Here is a 23,657-nt window from a genome sequence, read left to right on the forward strand (position 1 = left end):
TAAGATCAAGAGAGTATTAAAATGTAATGTTATTTAAATAAGGGTAGACAGCTGTAATAGGCAAAACCGTAAATATAGGGGCTGAGATCCACATTTTTCAGGAAATAATTCTTTAAAAGTGCTGTCACAACTGCTCATAGAAACTCTTAGATAAAGGACAGAATTAGAAAGGCCACTGTTGTGATCTTTTTTATTCCTTATTTTTGTCATATTATTTGTTGTGCTTTGTGGATTTTTCTTGTTTGTTTTACTTGGTTTGGCAGAAGGGAGGGTTGTTCTTTTGTACCAGCATTAGAGCTTTGATGGTATTTTGATAGCCTTGCCTGAATATCCCTCTTTGTCTCAACACTTCAAGTGCTAGTGGGATTGGTTTCCTGACTGACATATATGTGCCTCAGATTTATTTTGCTCATGCAGAAAGACCAAGTTTTGCTTTTGGTTGGTAGTTCCTATACTGAGCAAGGGCTTTTCGGCCAAGTGTGTATCTGAACCACAAAGTTCTCTTTGGAATTTGACTTATTGAAATTAAAAATTTTGCACAGTTTGTCTTTCAAAAACCCAAATTCCTGACCCTAACAGGGTGTCAGAACACAAAATACTTTAATTAGAGTTACTAGGACCTCAAATCATAAGGAAATGGAATGAAAAGGTTATAAAAATAATTTTTTTTTCTCCTCTGAATTGCTCTTAGCCAGGCCATCTGAAACCTGCATGTTTTTCTCTTGTATCAATGTCTTACTGAGAACAGGCCAAATTATATTAGTCATGGAGCAGCAGCTGAGAGCACTTGCTTTTGTAGCTTTCCAGAAAGCCACCATCTTCATTTGCAATGGGAAGATGCTCACTTCATGGCATTTGTATCTCCCCAGTGACTTCGGCAGGATGTCTGTGCAGTGGAATTCATACATGTATGTTTGTGATACAATGTTAAGTCACGTGATTCTGTTTCTGCTGCATAAAGGACTGTAATTCATATACCAAGAGGAAGGAATTAAGCAGTTACTGGAGCTCTGAATCCCTTAGTATGACAGAGTAGCATAAGAAGTAAAAGGGAATTTGATAAAACAGAATCTTAATGATTATCTTCACAGTGGCAGTGTCTGGAAACCCTTTCTGGCATGCTGAGCTGTTTCTAAGATCTCAGTCTTAGACAAGTAAAGGCATAGTGAGATGTGGTGCAATGTTATAGCCAAACTGACCTTAGGGCTGTCTCTGGAAAAGGGTCTCCCTCACCATAGGCTCTCATCCCCTTCCTCACACCAGCCCAGTTGCTTTTTGAGACCCAGAGTAAGCTAGTTCATGGATGAATAGTAATTTGGGCATGTAAAATCTAAATTCAGATCCACAGTACTATGTTTGCATAAAATGACCAAATGTCTGTATGACTGGAACCTGAGATCCGAGTTACGATTTCATCTCTTCACCTCTGCCTGGCTAGTCCCTGTACACCACAGGTTTAGTGGTGAGGTTTGGGAATACTTATTCTGCTGAGCTTCACTGCAGGTAAAAATACTGTGTCCTGATCTAAACATCTCAAAGTCTCATCTATAATTTCACTTCCTACAAGCATTTACCTGAGCAAACGATAATAGTTTGCATGCATATGTCAGGTATTCATGTTTCCAGCCAAATGTGTACTTTTAATCTGTGAAACCTTAAAGTCTTCCCTGGTTTGGATAGGTGTCAACAATGACAGGTCAAGGGACAACTCTCATCACCAAAGCTTAAAAAGAGAGAATAAAGCTCACTCTCCTTTTGCAGCAGTCACATCTGATTCTTTCTACCCTGAGTGCACAAACTGATGGTTTTTATTCCTCCACTACAGAAATAATCACATGTACTAAATAAATAAATAAGAATAACACAATTGCGGGGAATAGGCTTTCAGCCTAGGCAAACAGTATGGGTGAAATCCTGGCTCTGCTGAAGCCAGTTGGAAACCTCCTAAATATCAATGTGGAAGTCTGGATTAAATGTAATGATGTATCTGCTGGTTTGAGCTAGAAAAGCTGATCCTTTAGCTCAATGATAAATCACTTCCATTCACAGCTGGAGACCATCTTTTTCAGCCCAGATTGGCTTATCTTCTCAATTCATTAATTTCCTCTCAATTTATCAATTGCATATGTGCACAGAAGTTTACACAGGAAATATCTGGTATTCTGCAAATGAAGAATGCTAAATGTACAAGTGGAGAGATGATATATGTGACATAATTGTGGGGTTTATTTTAAAAAGTATGACTGTTGGCATGGTGATACACATATTCACCTTCACTGATTTCAGGTTTGAAGCCACTTTAAAATTATGAAATGTGTTATTATTTCTTGTGATGTGATATATGACATTGGTACATCTGGAATTTTTGGCAGGGAGGATGTTGCTAGAAATCTAATTTCTTGACATTTTGGGTGAGGATTTTGCTTTTAGAAGTGGTTTTAATCAGAAATTAAAGAATGTATTGATTTAGCAATAAATGGAACCAAGAACTACTGCAGAGCCTCATGGTCATCCTAAATATCTGCAACGTTAATCAATAATAATACTACTATTCTGCATTATTTTGCAGATGGTGCTTCCCTAGTATATTTGTCTGTTACGTAAAAAAATCCCCAGCAATAAAACCTCCAGTGTATATGACTTGATTAGGACCTAACAGTGACACTGAACTGCATAATTCTAAAATGGCTCTAAACCTCACATCAACCAGGAAATATATAATCTTACCAACATATTGAATTTCATGCCTCAAAAATTGTATGCACAAGTCAACTATTTTTTGCTGTGCTAAACAGCAGTACCTGAAAGACTTCCTTTCTAAGGGGAGCTGGAAGAGTTTGGGGACAAGATCTGTGGATATGAATCTGCCCCTACTGATTTACTTCTAGATTCAATCTGGGCAGAGGCACCACTGAATGCAGCAAAATAGAAGTGTTGTCAACATTCAATTAGTCTTTATACCTAAAATGCTTAGTGTTGCTTTGGCCTTAAATGTCTGAATTTTTGCTTTAATCTGATCCACCTTAAAACCAGCTACATCTTCTGCTATCTTGTGGAAGATACCTGTATAACTACATAGTTCACCTTTGTACCTGTGCAGGAACCTCCCCTTGCATAACATGGCCCTCTCTATTGGCAGTGTGCCAGGACCCAGCCTAAGGACAAGTAATTCAGAATGCAGCTGTGAGTCTGAAGCTATGCAGGAGACTCTTCTGATGATGCTTCTCTCTTTAGCTGCCACTTTATTACTACTTTGAGACAGATGTACAAATCTACTGTAATTATATTCAAGGTTTCTGGTGCAAGCACTGCAAGGCTCATGAAAGTATATTTTCTTCCATATTTCAAACTATAAATCCTCAGGCTAAGGATCATCTTGTTCTTTTTAATGCATCTGGTGCTTTATGAATTTTAATGTATTTATTCTCACAATGTGCAATACTTCTGTGAGGTAGGCAAGGACCATTTTCCTTTCTTACAGCTAGAGAACCAAGACATATGGAAAAGTAATTACCTCACTGAGGATTGTTCAGAAAAATCTGTGGTGCCAGGGGAAATATTCTGAGCTCTATGAGACCTAGCAGGGGTCTTGTTCCAGGAATGTGGCTTTTGAGGCACCCCAATGGAAGTAATAGCAGTGAATCAACACACATCTTTACCTTCTTTTTCCTGTGTGAATTACCAAAATTAACTCTGTACTATGTCCCCAAAAAGAAAAGTGAATTTTTAGTAGTCTTTTGTGAGTTAAGAAATGAAAAAAGGCAAGGTAAAATTTTTAAAAATAATTCAGACTTAGTGTTTTGTTCAAAAGAATAAAAAGGGACATACCTACAGAAATAAGTGTTCAATTTAAAATACTGAGGTTTGTTTAATTCTGCAACATATATTCACCTGACAAGCAGAATAGAAAATGTCTATAAACTGGGGATGAACACTTGTAAAACAAGATATATGACTCAGGACCACACTGTTTATATTAGCTGGTAGTATTTCCACCACATTCTGTTGCCATTATCAAAATACCTTTGATATAGAAGGGTAAATCCTGCTGCAACTTAAATCATGCTACTTGCATTTGTCACTGAGGGAAATAAAATTTGGCTTATGAGATAATAACAAAAAGCAAACACCATAAACATTCACGTGAGGAAACAAATCCTAGCCAAACTGGACATTCACCCTCCTGTTTTATATAAGGTTTGTTGTATGTGCAAATCTGGGCACCAGCAAGTGCAAGGTTCACACACATTTTAGTTTTTCTTAAGTATCAACTGACAACATGACGTTGCAAGCTTATTCAGTTCAAAAGCTCCAAATAAAAAAATTCTGTGAATAAAGGATCAAATCGTGCCTTAACCCATGACACACAAATTGGTACATTTCTGAAGTTTACTGGAAGGATAAGTCAGAGCATTTTACCACTGAATATTCAGGATTGCATCCAATTTGACAGCAGGTACCCGGAAACTCAATCTGGCTTAACCAAGAGAGGGGTTTTGGGTTTTTATACCATTAATAGTTAGAAGAGGATATAAACACTGTAAAGGATTTACGTTTTCATGGGAATCTGGAGCACTCTTTAAAATAATTTCCTTTCCCATTTTTCAAGCTAAGAGCTATATTCTATTTTATTGAAATTGTGTTTCTTGAAAATAGGGCAGGAGAAACTCACTATCTGCTGTAGTTTGGAAAAAGTCCAGGCTGTGCAAAACCAGAAATCACCCTTTTAAAAGTTAATGGCTGAAGACTGAATTGTATTTACATGCAATAAGATGTTTGAGTGCATAAAATGATCCAGAGTTTAAACTATGAAAGAACCTTTTCAAATAACTTTGCCCTACATTCATGTATCTTTTGCCAAAAGCTGCTGTGTACTGTAAGTATTTACCTCTCCCCTATGGCAAACTACCATTTTTTACTCATTTCAGATTGCCAGTTTTCTTTTATGTCACAAAATCAGCCTGGTGCCATCACTGTTCTGCACTGTATGTGACCAGATGTTCATTTCTAGTTAATTTTTAAGCAGTTCAGCCTGCACAGAAGCCCGAACCTCAAGTATTACAAAAGACTCTGAAGCCCCTAAATGTGTGGTTCCTATTTGGCACAAAAAGAAACCAATATGGAAAAAAGATAATTCCATGATGAAAACAGTGCTGGGGAGATGGATTATGAAGCAGTTTCTGCTTTCTGGTCAGGAGACCTTCGTCACAGAGGTGGAGGTGCACAGGGGCCAGGAGCTAAAACTGCATTGGGAAAGCTTTAACCCTGAAGGGGAATAAATCATCCATCCTTCTGACAATTGGCTTGGACATCTTCCAGTGTAAACATACACTTTTTATGAAATAACTTCACCTTGCTGGAACCATAGTGGAAATGCATTGGGCCTGTCACATTACCTTTGATATGATTCAGCCTTTTCAAGATTCCTAAAGATGTGATGCACCTGTGCTTCCACTCCAAAGAATTATTTTCTCAGAAAGCCATAGCCCTGATGGGACTGTGTCAGGACATTTTCTTTCAGAAGAAGTGGGGTAAGGAGGTTCACCCTCCAGATCCCTTACTGGAACTGAAAGGCCATGCAGAAGTGTCACCCTCAGGACAGATAAAAAGTCCATGTGTTTGGCAAAATGATTCCACAATATGAGTTCTGCTCTGATTTGCAAAAAGAGACTAGCAAGACAAAATGGCTTAGACCCAATCAGTAATTTTTGCATTCTGTTAGTATCTTTTATCACAATAGTGAGGATTTAAATGCCTCATTAATTCTGAAAAAGCCTTTTTTGGTCCTTTTAGCAGGAGGTAGTAAGATTGATACTGAGAATAGAGATGAGGCACAGGAGGTGAATACTGATGTGCAGGATGCATCCTCCCGTGGGCCCTGAGATAGGTCATTTGTTCAGTCTTGCTGAATTAAATTTTTCCCTTGATTTCAGGAATGCAAACCCTGATGGAGCCCACTGACACCAGCAGGAAAGTATTTCAGAGGTATACACATATGACTAAGGACAGGATTTGTGGCTCATGTGGTACAGTAACAGTAGTCAGGAGTCTACACAGTGGATGATGAAATCATGCAAAGGACAGCAAAAGGAAACAAATTTTTGAGATTAGGATAATGTCACTGAGAAGGGCCTCAGCCTATAGTAAATAGGAGCCAGAGTGCTGTTCATTCCTGTGCACAGCCGTAAAACCTGGAAACTTTAAAGTTGTCATGTCAAGCTACTCAGACTCCATTTTTACTCTCTTTGTATCCCTGATGTATAGAGTGACAGGGTAAGATCTCACACACTGAAGTATTAGAATACTGTCAAATAACCAGTCTTAAAGCAATGTTCTTGCAGGCTCAGCTATGCTAGTTCAGATTTGAGAGCAGAGTGTCCAAAGGTGTTTTATGCCGAGCGTAAATATAGGCCAATAAAATATTACAAGGACGCGTATGTAGCAAAACCCCAGTCTGTCTGGTGGCTGTAATTCCACAGCATGGGGGACTGCAGCCAAAGGCTGTCTGGTGTGGCAGGGATTAGGTACTGATAACATCAAAGTCTGAGAACAAAACCAGATTGCTGCTGCAGAGCAGAGTGCCCCAGAGGGAATGGGTGTTCTGAGTCAAGGCAACAGCATCTGCCATACCTGTGGCTGCTCTTATGCTAGAGCAGCTGGCCTAATTTCTTAATAAAAAGATCTGCAAAAGCTGAATGCTTTGAGTTAACAGATGTTGTAGTCAGGACTCTGAATGACTATTTCAGATATTCAGTAGTATAACTGCAACCAGAGTCTGGCGTATTATTTCTAATAGAAGTCACCCAGGAGCCATCAAACTGGCTACCCCAGTAGCTGTAGGCTAATATTCTGTGGACAATTCAGCTAACAGCATGAGTAGTAAAGCAGTTTAACAGTGTTGATATTCCTATCACTACTGTAGTTCTCGGAGTCAGAAACCTTCCAAAGGGAGCAAGAGGGCTCCCATGTCCTGTGGGCAGGGCAGTGCCAAGGCACAGCCTGAGCTGAAAAACGGCTTCCTAACACAATTCAGCTTCCTAAAGCCGCAGAAATCTGGGGGAGCAAAACTGAGCAAATAGTGGTAATTGGTAGGTTAATTGCTGGGAGACAATAGAGAAGGAAAGATGACCTCCTACTTTCAGCAGTGATAAGGTGCTAAGTAGTCCTGTGTGTAATGGGAAGCTGCACCCTCACTGCTCCTTAGACCAGGTGCTGTCTATACTTAATACAAGTTGTCAGGATTTTCATCAAATTCCATGGCTACCAAACCACAGAACACACGTTGCCTTAGTTATATATACACACTTCTAACTCAATACATCCTTACATCTGAATCCTCTTATACCACACAGAATTAAGGAAGCACTCCAAAATTTGCTAGTGGAAAGAACCATCACAGCAGGATGTAATCAGACAAGGTGTTTAGCAGGTCACTTGTGCATAGATGCTGCTGTCACAGCAAATGCAGGCCAGGTGTGCTGTGCCAGCTGTTGTTCAATAGCTCACAATCTGTAGAAGGTTCACTGCGCTGATATTGAATTTTCATGCACATTCACTCTTTTAGCTGGTGTGGAATGCCTCTGTTCTGTCTGGCAGAATTCCTGAAGCAGAAGATGCTCTGGGAAATGTCCTTCCACAGGGCAGGCAGTATCTAGCTCTGAATTTTTTATGTAACCAGAAACTCTGTGTCTCAGTTTCTGTTTTACACTCATATCTTTGTCTTAGACCTAAGTTTATCTATGTTCCACACCAGCCTCACTCACTGTTATTCTCTATATTTAATTTCCTATTACTATGTAAAATTATTTCTGCTAGGAATGCTGAATTCTACCACTATTATTTTGTGTCTTGTATCTTGTAAGCAGTCTGAAAGTAATGCTGGAAATTGAGAAGCATTTTACCTGCTTAGCTTTCTTAATTGAATAAACACAACAGCATTTATAGATGGTGACAGCAATGATTAGCTCAGCTTGCAATATTGCCTGTCAGTATATTTAATTCAAAATATGTCAGTGATAAACACTGTGCTGTTCTGAGTGGAGGAGCAGCCTCACTTTATGATCCTGACACCAGATCCATGTGAGTAGATCTTTCATCTTGTCCGGAATTGCAGTAAAGCTAGTAGAGATCTGCAGGGGCCAATGTGATTGCAGGCTGAATGCCTGGAAAATAGGTGGGCAGAGGCTGACAGGCTGCAACACCCTGCCATTAATTTTGTAATGTGTTTGAGCAAATGCAACTGTCTGGATTTTGTGCTAGACAGAAGCTCCTACCCCAGCAAGCATTCCCCAGTGCTCAGGTTTGGTGGGCCAGAGACCCACAGGAAGGCTGCCCCAAGGTAGCCAGGCTGGCTGGTAGTTGTGAGGATCCTGCCAGACCTCCTTATCCCAGTTCCATGATAATAAGTCAAATCCTCCAAAACCAGTCTCATTTCAGTCTCTTCTGAAACATTCCCAGGAGATCCCTGCCAAACAGCCAGCTCATGGCTGGAAATATCAATGTACAGCAAAACATACCCCTAAAGCAAGAATTTATCAAGTGTTTCTGAAGAGGCTTGACTGAACCAACAAAAACTCCCAGTCATCTCCTAGATCTAGGTGACAGTTCGATACTTTCTTTCCATTGTTTGGTTTTAGTCCATTAGAGTTCTTATCCTCCAATTGCTCTCTTGAATGTTTTTAATTAACAAAACAAAATTTTGGCTAATACTGGATTTTTTCAATCCAAGTAAACCAGCTTAAAATAAAAAATAAGCTGAAGCTCTGGCAAACATATTCAGGTCAGCCCTTCACTAGCTAAACTGTGTAGCTTTGGTAAGGCTAGTCTCAAAGGCTGGATCACAGTGCATAATATATTAAAAAATACTGGGAGAATTCCAGCATCCAGTATTAAGTGGATAGTTGTAATTCCTGCAGGATAAAGAATGATAAAGAAACAAAATGCTTTAATCCTCCAAACGTTAGACAAATTTGTCTAACATTTAATCTAGCTACTAACCATATGATATTTCCTTTCTCAAGCAGTCTTAATTGTTCTTAATTCTACTAATTAGGACTATAAAACTAAAGGAGCAAGTGGAAATCATCAGCAATTCAATTCATATTTCTTTGTAAAGCAGTGGCTCATACGTGACATGCATATTCAGAGCTGTGCAGAAATCCTCAGTGTGCATGTATGCTTTCAGAATATTTCACATTCACACAGCAGGTCAGAGCACAATCACCACACACGCACTCCTGTAGCGCCTTTCATCTGATTATCTCAAATCACAAAACAAAGGTGATTTAGTATTAATGAAGCCTTTAACAATCTGGAAGCAGAATTCTCTTATGAGGCATATTAAGGCAGTAACCATCTTTACACTCCAGTGCTTCCCCCTCCTATAAACATCCTCTCCATCTTCCCAGGTCCAGCTCCATCCAGCTGTTCATCAGTTAGTCCCCTGTGTCAGCCAAGCCCCTGGGGCTCAGGCAGAAGGTTGTGTCTGCATCTGATAGGAAAGTGATACACAGCTGGCTGTTGTCTGTCTTGCTTTGGCTGCAGATTCAACATTTGAACCAGAGAATGATCAGCTTTATGGATGACTTGCAGATATAACCTGATGCTTTGCTCTGTTACCAGGGTGAAAGCTCTGTTGATGGATGTGCAGCACTCCGACATACAGCACTACTTGAGTGTAGTGAGTGTTCATCACTAACCACATCACTATACTGTGTCTTAAGTGTTTTAAGCTACATCACTCCAATTAAATGAAAGTGTGTACAAAGGCATTGCATTAATTTAACTAAACCTTCTTAACATGATAATTTCCTTATGCGGAAAGATGGACTAGATGACCTTTAAACCTCCCTTCCAACCCAAACAATTATATGATTCCATATGTCCAAAGCTGCTGTCCTCTGCTATCACATCCCCATAGCATACAGCTATCATCATAGCCAGGACTTTTAAACAGCGTTGGTAAAATGGAAGGAGATGTTGCAGTGTACAGCTGGTGTATGCTGTTATCCCTCAGAAATGCCATGTAGCGGATCAGGCTGCAAGGGGCAGGTAATCTGAACTGTCTCACCGGTACTGACGTGAGGAAAGGCCAGGACAGGTAAAGAAGAATAACGAAAGTGCTGTGCATCAGCCTTATATCTTGCCTGGTAGTAACTTCTCTGTGTAACACTAGTTTGCCCTAAAGCAACAGCCTTATCAAAATGACATATGATGCCTTTTTATGTGATTTTTCTGCTTTCACACAGCAGGCCAAGAAAACTGTCTCATTTGCAGTCTTCTGTTTCAATCATTAGACAGCACTACTACCCTTTAATTAAAATTCTTCTCCCTCTGCTTTACCCTGAAAAGGATAATTAATTATCTCTTTGTAGCAAGTGTTCTCAGTGCCTGATGCTACTGAAACAGAATCTGCCTCATAATTTTAAGTGCAACCATAATGTCACATTATTATCACTTAAAATAGCAATAAAATTGTTTTTTCTAAGCCAGTGCTGCTCAGCATGCTCTTGCTGAAACTCCATTAGCAGCAAGTATATGCTGCTGCTGCAAAGAGGAAAGTGGTCTGGAAAATGTCATGGTTCAGCATGCTTTAACTGTATACATATATATATATATAGCAATTCTCTTTGGAATGAGAATGGGCTTTTCACTTATACTTGACTGGTGTACTGTCTTGGGGCTTGGGCAGGACTTTGAATAAAAAGTCTTTTGGTTGGAGAATTCAGGATTTTCTCCTTGCATAAATAAATGTATATTAAAGCATACAACTGGGTCATAGACTGTCACTGTCTTCTGCGCTGAGGTTCAGAAGCTTTGGGCTGAAAATAAAATAGTTCTGAAAATGATCCTATTAGAATCATCACACAAATCTTGATTTCCAAATGCTGCACAGAAATATATGACTTTTTAGCTTTTATGCTCAATTATACTATGATTCCTCTTTGAAGCCTGTAGAGGGTGTGCTCTCCATTTCAAATTAGGATTGAATGTCTTTCTGCAAAGTAGTAATCTAGCTCAAACTGAAGTTATAAATTAGCTCCAGATATTATTGGGTGAAGTGTTATGGACTGAGATACAAAGAAAGTCAGAAAAGATTACAAAGTCCCTTTGGGAATTAAAAATCTATTGGTCTCACTGCAGATCTCAAAGCGTGCGGTCATTGTCTTCTTCTGTAGTGCAGCTGTGAGCAAAGATGAAATTGTTGGCCTCACTTCAGGCTCTTGTTCTGAAGCCTCAGAACCATATTAAAATACAATTTAGCAGAGATTGTACAGCTCTAATCTCAATTCTTTTAATCAGGAATGAGATCCTCTTCTTGAAAAGCAAACTGTTCTTGACCAAACCACTGCAAAGTCTACATCACTTACGATTTTAGTGATGAAAGTGTATCAGGAGGTACTACAGTTTGTGAATTATCTCACAGGAGTACTTAGAAGACCCAAAGTAGGTTACAGTACCCAGGAGTATCAGGAATACATCCCTGAACCCTGACTCTGTCTTGAACAGCTCATTATCTAAGCAGAGAAGACAAAATAGGGAATAAAGAAATATTATTCTCCCCAGTCAGCAGATGGGGAAGGAAATTATAGCAATTATGTTGCCCCAGTTACAATATGGAGACAGTGGAAGAGCCAGAAACTGAAACTAGAGCTCCTGGGTCTTACTCCAGGTATTTAGAAGCAAGTCCCAAAACGTTAATTCTGAGGAACTGTCTCTCTGTGGAGCCTTGCTCAGTCAGGTACAGCTGTACGGCATGAGTGGGAGAGAGTAGCATTCTGCACTCATCCAGCCCTTGCTCTCTAGGAGGGCGAGTAACTGATTTATCATGGGAGACCCATGGGAGACACAGTGAACAGAAGTTGTTTTCAGTTCCATAGAAATTATTCTTCTATTTGTTCATTTTTAGGAACATGTTTCCAGCCAATCTTGTTGAGGCCACATTCAAGCAGGTAAGTGGCTATATTCCTTTTACCACTGATGAAAGAGGTGAGCCAGCATCATATAAAACATGAATCTTTGTAAAACAGAATCCAGATACAGACATTGTGTATTACTCCAGATACTGTTAGTACCTTCAGCATTTAGGAATTAATGAGTCCCTTCCCATTAGCCTCAGCAGCCTCGGTATCTGAATGCAAAACAAGCAAGCATAAAATGACAGTGTGACTAGAGAGTACACATGCACACCTGTGTCAGCTCCACCTCCACCCAAGGCCAGGTCTTTGAGGACCCTGAGAAAGGTGCTGTAGAGAAGTATAACAATTTGTGCTGTTCAGCTAGAGCATGGTTTCTCTTAATACAGGACTGCAGCCACAGGGTAGCTGGAATCTCTAAGAATACACAGTAACACCGCGCAAAGGAAGAACAGAATATACTGTGTCGAATTAAAGAAAGAAAATAATGTATTTGGGAGGAATCTAATTACTCAGCTTGGAATTTGGCCAGAAAACTTCATCTAAAAGTTCTGAGTGAGCAAGAGGCATGGCTATATTTATTTTACCTGAGGGAGTATCTTATGGGAACATTACCTCTGACGAGACAGAGAAGGGCGCTCAACCTCTAGGGAGTCATTTCCAATTATGTCTTTATAGAAAAGTAGCTCTATCAGGAGATGATGTGTTTGCTGCACAAGGGTCTGATTATATGAACCTCTAATTTTGTTATGCTTTTCCAAAAATTCAACTGTTTTAATGTATTTTAGCAGCATAGGGACAGGAGCTGTCATTCTTCTTTTCATGCTTATCCTTTTAACATGCAGCCTTGTTGAAACAGAGCACTTAGGAGGTCTCATTAAACTATTAATTCCTGCTGGGATATTATAATGAAGACTATTTTGTTTTCTTTCAGTATCGCACTAAGAGTATTCCCATCATTAAATCTAACAAAGCATCTTCTGAAAGCACCACTCGTCGCATTATAATATATGGAATCCAGGACGAGAATGGATCCAATGTCCAGAATTTTGCTTTGGATATCACTCCCCCTCCTGAAGTGATTTACAAATCAGAACCAGGCACTAGTGACGGCATGAATGTGCTAGGGATTGTGATATTCTCTGCCACAATGGGTAGGTTTCAGACATGTTTGATTTGTAATAATCCAAGTATCCATTTAAGAGAAGAATATAGGGGTTGGGTTGTTTGGGTTCTTGACTCACCTTTTTTAACTGCTTCTGTCTAAACTTTGTGGTGAAAGAGGCAAGACTTACAGAGCCGTTCTCCCATTCTTTCTAAGATAAACCTTCAAAATCCTTGATGACTTTTGTTCCATGCAGTTCTGTTTTCTGTGTATGCACTTATGTTATTTTTGTTTAAAATTTTTCAGGATTACTTTGAGCTTTAATTTGTGAACTGCTTTTTTCCAGACTGTAAGAAACACTAAGACAGCGTGCTTAGAGGAGGTAGAAATTACTATACCAGGTCAGACCCATGGCCCTTCTGCCAATATTATGTTTTGCTCTCTGGACAGTTGCAAAAATCCCAGACAAAGTTTCAAGGAATTCTGAAATAAACAAGTCCGTAGCAAATTTTCTTTCCAAAGCGCAAGAAGTTAGTACACTTTCAAGGTCCAGAGCTCCAGGTGTTGTATTACAGGAGTAAAGAACTTCCCACACTGCTCTTGGTTCAAGGGGCATCAGGCTGAGACACCCCCTGCTCTCATGGCTGGATGTTTCACCCCTGCAGCTGGCAGTCCAAACACAACCTGCTCCCAGACCAACTCCTTGGCTGAAGTTCCATTCACCAGGCAGAAAACTACTTCAACCCTGGAACCTGCCCTGTCTGTTGTTCTTACTCATTCTTAGTCACATTTTTACCACATGATTAGTATAGAATATAACTGTCACTGTAAGAACCCAACTCGGATAACGAGCCTCAGTGGTATCTTGAATAAATGAGCTACAAAGGTGTATAGTTTTATCAGTTTTAAATCTGTGGATCTTCTTTTTGATTGAAACTTCTTGATTTATTTTTGCCATCCTGCAATCCTGATACTTATATATTATCTAGTACCTTATCGTAGTGGTTTCTAAAAGTTTCTATCTGGCTAATTTATTCAGTTTAACTTGCTGGAGGAACTAATTGGTGCCATGTGTCTTATATTATGTTAGTGGATTTGGAAGAAGGATTTGAACAAACATGCCTTAGTTAATCATAAAGTTCTGATGATTTAAAAAAAACCCGCTGATCAGATTTTACTTATCTAGATTTATTCTTGGAAGTTAGTCTGGTCAACAGAGATAGTTCTGTAAACCATCTTTGCATTTACTATATTATGGTTCATACCAGCACAAGGGGTCAAAAATCAAGCCTGGAATTAACAGATTTGTCTCCCTCAGTTTCTCCAGTGGGTGGTATTCCATATGCAACACTGCTGGAAACTGTCTGTCCCCCAGTTTGTAGTATTTTATTGTCAATTCCCAAACTACAATGTCACAGCAAACACTATTCCAGTCAAAAAGTATTGGATATGAATTAGTTAATTAAATGTGCTTATTAGGGTCAAGGGCAACTTTATGCTTCTGAGAACAGATCATTTATTGTCTTCCCGGAACTGAATGTGTTACTTTCAGCATGCCCCTAAGTCTTGCTGGCCTGGGGCTCAAGAGACGAAAGCTGAGAGATGGTTTCTTCCTGGCCGATGTACAGAGAATGTAACCACCGGTACTGCCATGTACAGCATAGTCCCGGCTGCTGGGTCACCTGTGACTGTACCAGCCACGAACAAACCTGGAACACTAAATGCTCAAAAATTGTCATCTACCAGTGACTATTTCAGACTGTCATTTTGAATGAAGGATGCAGCCAAGCGTTTGTCACTGTCTTCATCTTTCTGCATCACCACCCCAAAACGGAGGCAAAGAAACAAGAGACATGTGCCTTCAATCTCTGTGAAAGAAGAGCATCCTTCCAAAGCTTTTATTTATTGCAAAAAAAAGTATACAGGCCTTGGTGCTTTGTAATAGTTTTGCTCACCTTTGCTAAGTCTTATTTGCACAAAGGCCTTTTCACACCACCTTGGCATAGAAAACCAGCATTAGGCTGGGTATGAGTTCTATAGCTTTTTTAAGGCCCTTGAAAACATAAGAATAGCATAAAGGGACAAGAGTTTAGACTTGAGCTAACTCTTTTCCTGAAGCAGGAGTTGAATTACTTAGTAATCTCAGTCCAGGAATAAATCCTGTGCCTGAATGACTGGACTTCTTTGCCAGACATGCATTACAATAGGCAACATTTGACGGGCAGAATGTGAGGTCACAACGCATGTAAAGCCTGGATGCTGAGCTCAGCTATGACTGGCTGTACCACCTCTTGTTACACAGTGTGCAGGAATTTCTTTTAGAGATAACGACAGTGGCTAAGCACTGAGACACCTGGTCATTTTTTCTTGGAGGAGCACACATTATTTATTCACTGAAGTGGAACTTGGTACGTCAGGGCTGCAAACAGGAGGCCCCAGTCCTGCCTGCTCCCCAGTCTGTCCCCACCAATAGCCACATGCTTAGGTAGGACAGTGTTTTAAAGAGTAAATGTCATTTATTCCTGTAAAATGAAAAAGAAGGCATTTCTTCTTTTTGGCATTACACAGAATTAGAAGGTAAGACTCTTGTAAAACTGCCACCAACCAGGCTACAAGAGCTGAACTATATTTAATGTCCTATTACCAAAGATGAGCAACATGCTTATGAAAGTGTTGTTTTCTGACCTAAAAGTTAGAGCTTAGATGAATATTAACAGGCTTACAAACTCACATCTTGAATGCACTGTTATTGTGAAATCCCTGGATAAGACAGCTGACAGCCTCCCTCCCTGCCTCAGGAGGGGATTGCCCTGGAAGCGGTGCTGCCTGAAACGTGGCTCACAAGCGCAGATGTGGGCTCCAAGGGACGGAGCACAGACTTCTGTTCCAAGGAAGGACACTGCATATGCAGAGCAAGTGGCAGCATGCACCCCACTTGTAGCCCCCTGTTTCCCATGAAACTCCCTTCAAAGGCAGTCTCACTTGGTGCAGCTAATTTTTGAAATGCTTCCTTAAGCAACTAATTTGGTTATTTATAATCCTTTCAGGGAGGGATGGCAGAAAATTAACAATATAGGAAAATTACATCTATTTATATGCATTATTGGAAACTAACACCGCCTGGAGAACATATGGCTAGATGACACATCCTAGAGCTGTATTTCTTTCCTTTCTGAGCACTGGATGCACATAAATGGGTTTTCTTTGCTTTCTTCTTTGCTGGTTAGTCTGTATAGCAATTTGGCTTTTCTTCCCATGAATTTCCATTTCCTTACAAAGTTTTCAAAGCCTGACTGATTACGAGGGTTGGTTGTTATTATGTAGACAGGTAACTACTGAAAATAAGATGAAGGCTCCCTTACTAACTCCCCGTTACCAGAACAAACCTCAAATACTGGCTTTGCCCCAGGAGCATCTCATGGGTGCTGCCCAGTTGTAGGCCACGCACAGCAGTAAGGCAGACTGCAGGCAAAGACAGCTTCCTTTGCTAGAAAAATGTTCTTCAGTTTGTCTTCCATGGATCCCTCAGAGCAGGTAAAACCTTCTCAGGGCTTTATGAAAGATAGTTAAGGAAACAGGCTTGCTACCAGGGGCACTAGATCTACAGCACCAAAGTTTGTACCTCCATAGGGGAACTGCCAGGGAACTGCAAATGAAAAATGACCCAGCTAGGGGAGAAAGCCCTGTATGGAGATAAAGCGCAAGGCTGTGGCCTCGCTCCCCCACGCTCTTCTGTTTCTGTAAAGTGAGATTTTCAGATAACCATGTTTCTTTATACAGCACAAAGATCTATATTCTTCCAGTCATCTCCCACTTAGTTCACTTTGAAATACAGCAGGGAGGGAAAGCACTGGGGCTTTGCATGGAGGCACCTGAGAAACTGAACCTGAATGCCTTTGTTTGCAGGTATAATGTTGGGAAGAATGGGGAACAGTGGCGTTCCTTTGGTCAGCTTTTGCCAGTGTTTAAATGAATCTGTCATGAAGATAGTGGCAGTTGCAGTTTGGTAAGTAACCGTTTCAGTAAGATTTATTTTTTTTTAAAGAGCAATTTCAACAGAAGAAGGTGCACAGAAATCTCATAAACTTATTTCCAGGGAAAGAAATGAGGGTGAATGATCCTTAGCTTTGCAGGGCCTCAGCATACATACACACACATCCTGTCCCTGGCTTGTACTGTCATTTCGACAGAGGCACCCTATATATTACTCCCAAATAACAAAACATGGTATACCTGGGTGTGTGTGTGCTTTATGCACTAGGGGTACTGCCAGCCCTTGGGTATGCCAAGAGGGATTGTAATACATCCAGCCCACACAAGGGAGAAGCGTGATGAGAGGCTCAGACTGGTCCTTCCATCCCTTACAGCACTGCTCCACTAGAAATATCAGTCTGTCTTCGGCTTGCTCGGGAGAGGGGTGGGCTCTGGTGCTGATGTGACTGTACTGTCATTAGCCTGGTTGCTGCTAGCTTGGCTATCTCTGCACTGAACGGTACAGTGGAGATGATATACCCAGAGTGGTTGGCACTCAAGATGTCTCCAGTCAGCAGAATAGCCAGTCTTCAATGAACTGTCCTAGGTCACGTAACTTAGGAAAAGCCTTCAGAGAAACCCTGAATTACACTGAAAGCCAGCTAGACCTGCCAACTCACCTGCCCCAAAGATCAGAGGAACAGTAAGGGACTGCCAACAGTAAGAACAGTCAGCTTAGCATCTTCCCCACCCTTCAGAAGGTCTCCTAATGTGGCTCAGCCTGACAGCGGGGGAATCCTACTACCAGCAGTCAGCCTCTGTTTCTGGCTACCTGGTGGGTCAGGGAATGATCACTTGGTTAGATGGGTCCAAGGGGGTAGTAATTTCTGGAAGGATGAGGGGGAAGTGGCAAGTCTCTGAAGATGGCAGAGCTGGAAGTAGAAGATAGCTGGATGCCCCCAGGTTTTGCTTTTTTTCTTTTTAATCTTGAGCTTTTTGGCACCCATGGCTTTGTGTCTATCCATGTGCAGAAGCACAACAGTTTTGATAAAGCACCTATCCCACATCCAGTCCAGAGGGTGTTCAGAAACTATCTGCCCTGAATTAAACTCCGAGGCAGTCCAAGAGCATGTCTAGTGCATGTCGGTGTTTCTCCCATGTCTTCCAAAGGCAACATAAACATTTACTTAACAGCTTCCAACTAAAATCCATGAACACGAGCACAAATGCATGAGCACAGTTTAGGACTCATTCCCCCTCTCCCTGGTAACTAACCTGCTTTAAGCTAAAAAGTCAGAGCTACCTTCTGAACCAAAACACAAAATTTCAAGTAATTCCTGACTAGCAACATATCCTCAGCTGTGCTGAGGAGTACCCCACATAAAAGATTGTTTAACCTGGTGCTTCAGGCACACTCCTCGAGTGTGAGAGGGGCTGAGTCTGGTAAAAAAAACGGAATCCAGCTGTGCCACTTCCAGGCAGGCTGCTGCTACTGCACTGCTACTGGAAGGATTTTCCCAGCTTGTACTGTTTGATAGAAGTGAGCTTCTCCTAATAATGTTTGTCTTTCTTTTTGCTTAGGTATTTTCCATTTGGAATTGTGTTCCTAATTGCTGGTAAAATCTTAGAAATGGATGACCCTTCAGCCATTGGGAAGAAACTGGGTTTCTATGCCATTACGGTGGTTTGTGGCCTGGTGGTGCATGGGCTGTTCATTCTGCCAATGATGTACTTCTTTATCACCAAGAAGAATCCCATTGTCTTCATCAGAGGGATTCTCCAAGCCTTGCTCATTGCTCTGGCCACATCCTCCAGGTATTATACTGTTTCTAGACAGATGCAATAAAATACTTGCTAGCTGCTTACTACAGCTTTCTTTTGGGAAAGGCACACTATAGCTGTACTGGAGCAGATATATTTGTCGCTGAACAATGGCCTGTGTACAATTCACTGGTATAATTTTAAAAGATGTGACTCTCAACATTTGGAAGTTATGTGGGAGCCATTTGACAATAATGTTTGTCACATTGTTTTTCCTCAGTTTAAAAAAATATTGGACAAAACCGTTTTTTCTTAAAGGACTAGAAAATAAATAAGGATATTTTTTCATAAAACACACATTGTGCTTCTACAAAGTTAATATATATAAGGGACACACAGTTTGTCCAGACTTCAGTTTTTGGTATTAGTGGAGAACCTCCTAGTTCAGTCATATGGAAACATTTTACCCTTTCTACTCATCTTAGTCTTTGTGTTTTAGTACATGAAGAAAAGCCTGTGGTTGCAAGCTATTGTCCAGGACTGGGAAAGTATTTAGTTGTTCTGCTCAAGAAATAATATTTTTTGCATCCTTTTTAGGGAGGATGTACAATGAGTTTTAACCGTAGCTGAACAAAGGTACAGTGAAAATGGGAAACAGCTTGTGAACTGGTTATGAAAATGACTCCCAACATGGATAAACTGGTGCATGAGAAGTGCTTGAAAGGGCTGGAATTGACTTGCATGGAGTGGAGCCAAGAATGACAAAATATCATTTTCATGTAGCTGTTATCATGAAAATACAGTTTCATGGCATCTGTGGCTGGAGGCTTATTACTCTGAAGTAACAAGAGCAGCTATACCTACCGCTTTTTATGCAGTAACAAAAGCCACAGTACAAGCGGAAAATGCCAGGTAAATAGGTCTCTTTAGCACATCTTACATATTTGTAATTTCTACTGTCAGCTGTAAAGGAGGAGGGCTAAAGAAAGGAGAAGATGCCTTTCTTTTATCTCATTTTTGCTTTTGGATTTTTGAAGTTATTATTGTTATTTTACAGGAAGAGTGGAAAATACTAAATTCTTATCCAGATTTGGAAATGATGACTGCTAGTGATAAACACCTACCTTCATCTATCTAATTTAGACTTCAAATTAGTAATTAGTACAAAATCAATGATAAATTGGGAACATCTATTTATAAAGAAACATAATGAAAAATTAAAAGGCTTTATTAACGCCAAAATACTTATTCTAATTAACAATAATGACTGAGAAGTACTTCATCTAGTTATACTTAAATACTGATTACTTCTACCTGACAAAAATTCCTATAGGAAGCTGAGCTCTGATGACTAATATCCTTTCAGGCAATACTATTGTACCAGCTTCTTAGCCCTTGTGCTAGTAATCTTACTTGTCTTTATGATTTCCCAAGTTCCTTGAGGAAGAATTCACTTAATCTCTCCTACGGTGGAGTGATCCACTTAGAAACAAAGTGCATTTGTAACTGGTGGGATTATAGAAGGAAAAGGCAGGAATGACATAGACAGAAAAAGTTCTCAGAAAACAGTCAATAATGATTTAAATAACTTCTTTTTCACAGTCTAATAAGGGCCATTATATAATCAGCACATATAGCTTTGCACAGGGCATCATCACTGATAAATAATGATGTGAGTTTTGCAGAAATCTGGAACTCTCCTGCAAATTATCTAAGTAAATAAATATATGGACAAGTAACAGTGTAACTTCCCTGAACTCAGATTAGCTGATGTCACTAATTTTTGTATAATCTTTTGAAAAACTTATTTTTGTTACAGAACATTTCTTTGCGATGTGATAATTACTGTCAATGCTAAAAGAGAAATAATCTCTATTTTACTGAAGGGACAATGAAAAAGAGAAAACTTAAGTTGTACTAGACCCATGCCAGACTTGGGAAAAGGACTTTAGGTCCTTTTAAATTCTTTTAAATTTAAATCCTTTTAAATTTACCAGCAATTTTAAATTTTTTAAAAATATAAAAAATTTTAGACTTTTATCCGTGGCCCGTTGGCCTGATTAGGCTCATTATAGTTCTAGCGAGGTCTGACAAAGTAATTTGGGACAGGAAGGTCAAGCGCAGATGGCTGTTTCTCTCACGACTATATGTACAGTGGGTAGGCCAGGAGTAAGCAGAGCAGAAGAAATGTATAGGAATTAAAAGGAGAGTTAGGAATGATTATTTCAGTACAGTTGGAAGGTATTGGCTTCCCCCTATGTTCCATTTTACAAGGTGTTTTCATGTATAACAGTTTGCTCCAAAATGACCTATAAAGAGCAACATGCTGTGAAATACAAAATCAAGAAAAAATTATGTGCTAAACTCTAATTAGGCTTAAATAATTAACGCAAGCTTTTTTTTATTAGAACATAAAAAGTTTGTAGCTTGAGATGTCGTCACATCCCCAGATTCAAGTAAGATGCTAATTCTGCACACAAAGGTGTTAGTGTTGGAAAAGGTTCATCAGGTTCACATTGACACACTTGACTATCTGCCCTGCTTCTCTAAGAATTCCGTTTCTGAAGAACTCTATTGCTGATAACTCAGGTTTTTTAATCTATGCCATTCCATTCATTCTCTTTTTCTAGAAGAAGAGAATTTTTCTTAAAATGCCTATGGTTCATCTTGGAACTCAGCTCCTCATCAGGAAAGTTGGGTTTCTAGGAAACAGCCCCAAAAGCCAGTGTGGTAAGGAGAGCTAGGCAGGCATCATGCATAGCTATAAAGCAAAAATCGCAACCTACAGAACTGATGAGAGGTATCTCTCTCTGCCGAGTCTCTTCAAGGTAAACCAATCCTTACTTGAGATTTTCATCATCCCCATTTCCTTACGCCAAGCTGATGTGAGAGAGCCCACTGACATTGGGGAATACATGGGGAATTCCGCTTTCCCTTAAACCTGTGCTGACATTGACTCTCCTGGGCTCCAGCTCCCAGGAGAGAGCCCCTCTCCCAGGGATACTGACTCCTTTGAGGTTGTGCCTTCTTCCCTTCCACTGTGCAAGGAATAATTACATATTTACAGGCCCAGAGAAGGTGTAGTTTGGGAACAGAGCTCTGGCATCAGCTGGCAGCTCAGCCTGTCAAGAATTACCAGCAGGACTTGCTACCAGATTTAGCCTCTTTATTGTCAGAAGCTAATGTACCACCAAAGTTAAGGTGAGTCCTGAGGAAAGGCTCTGAACTTACCGATTTGGGGACTGGGCATGTTTGATGGGTGTAGCTCTGTTTTCCCCTTCTTAACAGTGTATTTTGCAAATCCAACACAGGCCCAACATGGTTTTTCATGTTTTTTCTGCTAAAACAGCAGTGCCTTGTCTACAGATATCTGAACTTTTCACCTTTGTTACACTGAAAGGAATGGATACTGCACATAACTGAGCTGTTGCCAAAAGAACATGCACAAATAATTGGGGCTGGACAGGCGAGCTGCTTCTCCTGACAGTCAACACATCTGTATTTGGTTAAATAAAACTTGCCACAGGGGCATTATATAACACTCATAATGCGGGTATTGGATTTTCAGATTATCTTAGAGCAGAACAAAGAGTTGGTTTTAAGTGTACTGATGTGTTTCTTGGAGATTTTTCTGTGTCAGTTCATGTCTACATCTAAAGACAGAAAGAAAACCACAGATCAGTGTTCTGATATTCATTCCAGCTAGTCTGCACCTGTGGAAAGCTTTCTTTTTAAGCTAGAAGTCAAACTGTAAGAATCAAAAACAATACCATGTACAAAACCAAAGAATGTAACACAAGGGAACCTGAAAACCACTAAACAGCTGTCTCATGGCAATGAATTTGTTGAATCTGAACAGTATTTCAACCCATTTCCCCTCTAGTGAAAGGTTCTCACCCCCTTCTCAGACCCCTTCTATTTCTCCAGAAACTGCAATCACAGCAATATTTCAGTTTACACAGACATTACTGGAGAGGCAGGGACAGAGAAGAAAATCTCTTGCTCCTTTGGTGGATCATTTAGGACACAATGAACTCAATCCCTACAACTAGCACCAAGTCCCTGCACCAGTCACCTGGCCGGCCAGCCCCTGAAGCGAGGCCCTTGGCCCCAGTATAGGCTGGCTTTGGCAGCAGGCATCCGTAGCAATGTACGCAGCTCCTCTTTACATCAAAGGTGTGTAGGACACGTGCTGTCATTGCTCACCTTGCCCTGCTTTGTTCTGTTTAGACCACGTAGCTGTGGATTTCTGACTTGCTGCTTTCTTCCCCCCACATCGCCCCTGATCTTAGCTTTCTTCATTCCAATGGCAAGAGGGATTTTTATTTTTTAGGTCATCTTTCCATATCGTTAATGAATTAAAGCAGCATCTTCTCAGCGGTACAACCCATGAAAAGAAGCAATTTTCATCTTCTCTGAAGTGAAATGATAAAACATGAGTTTTTCAAATGTTTTGCTGCTTATGAAACACTAAGATCTTGGCTATTGCACAGTGTAAATTAAAGGCAGATTTAGCAAAAGGGAGATGAGATCAGTTTGTTGATTTTTTTGAGCAAATATCAAAATGCATTTGAATGATAAGATAAACAGAGTAGGCTGAACAGCTGTTCTTCCACGGTGACTAGCCGTCTTTGTGGTTCACACTAGTAAGAGCCTGGCCTGATCCAGCATTAGCTTATGCTCAGTCTCTGCAGCTGCGGCAGTTTATCCCAAAATTGAGATAAGACTTTAAAAATGTATTTTTAATTGTTAGTGTTAGTGCTGGGAGAATATACCTCGCATCTTAGCTGAAAGCTTTAGGACAGTTTTTAAAAGACTTAGCAGATTAAGATCAGTGCTTTAGAGTATTTTTTTCCTTCTATTAAATGTTACATGTCAGGCTTTCATGTTACTGCTCCACTGTT

The 23,657-nt window shown here is 40.2% G+C and overlaps 1 protein-coding gene across 4 annotated transcripts in view; it reads left to right on the forward strand.

The window, feature by feature from the left end:
- The window catches only part of SLC1A7 (solute carrier family 1 member 7), a 54,601-nt gene that overhangs the window by 16,186 nt on the left and 14,758 nt on the right, over nucleotides 1-23,657 (forward strand). For all 4 annotated transcript variants that reach the window (XM_037404548.1, XM_037404547.1, XM_037404546.1 and 1 more), the window contains exons 4-7: nucleotides 11,909-11,951; nucleotides 12,850-13,069; nucleotides 16,927-17,026; nucleotides 18,574-18,807. In XM_037404548.1, coding sequence (XP_037260445.1) covers nucleotides 11,909-11,951; nucleotides 12,850-13,069; nucleotides 16,927-17,026; nucleotides 18,574-18,807 — 597 coding nt within the window. The remainder of the gene's footprint in view (nucleotides 1-11,908; nucleotides 11,952-12,849; nucleotides 13,070-16,926; nucleotides 17,027-18,573; nucleotides 18,808-23,657) is intronic.

The sequence above is a fragment of the Falco rusticolus genome, chromosome 11 (assembly GCF_015220075.1).
Source record: "Falco rusticolus isolate bFalRus1 chromosome 11, bFalRus1.pri, whole genome shotgun sequence".
NCBI lineage: Eukaryota > Metazoa > Chordata > Aves > Falconiformes > Falconidae > Falco > Falco rusticolus.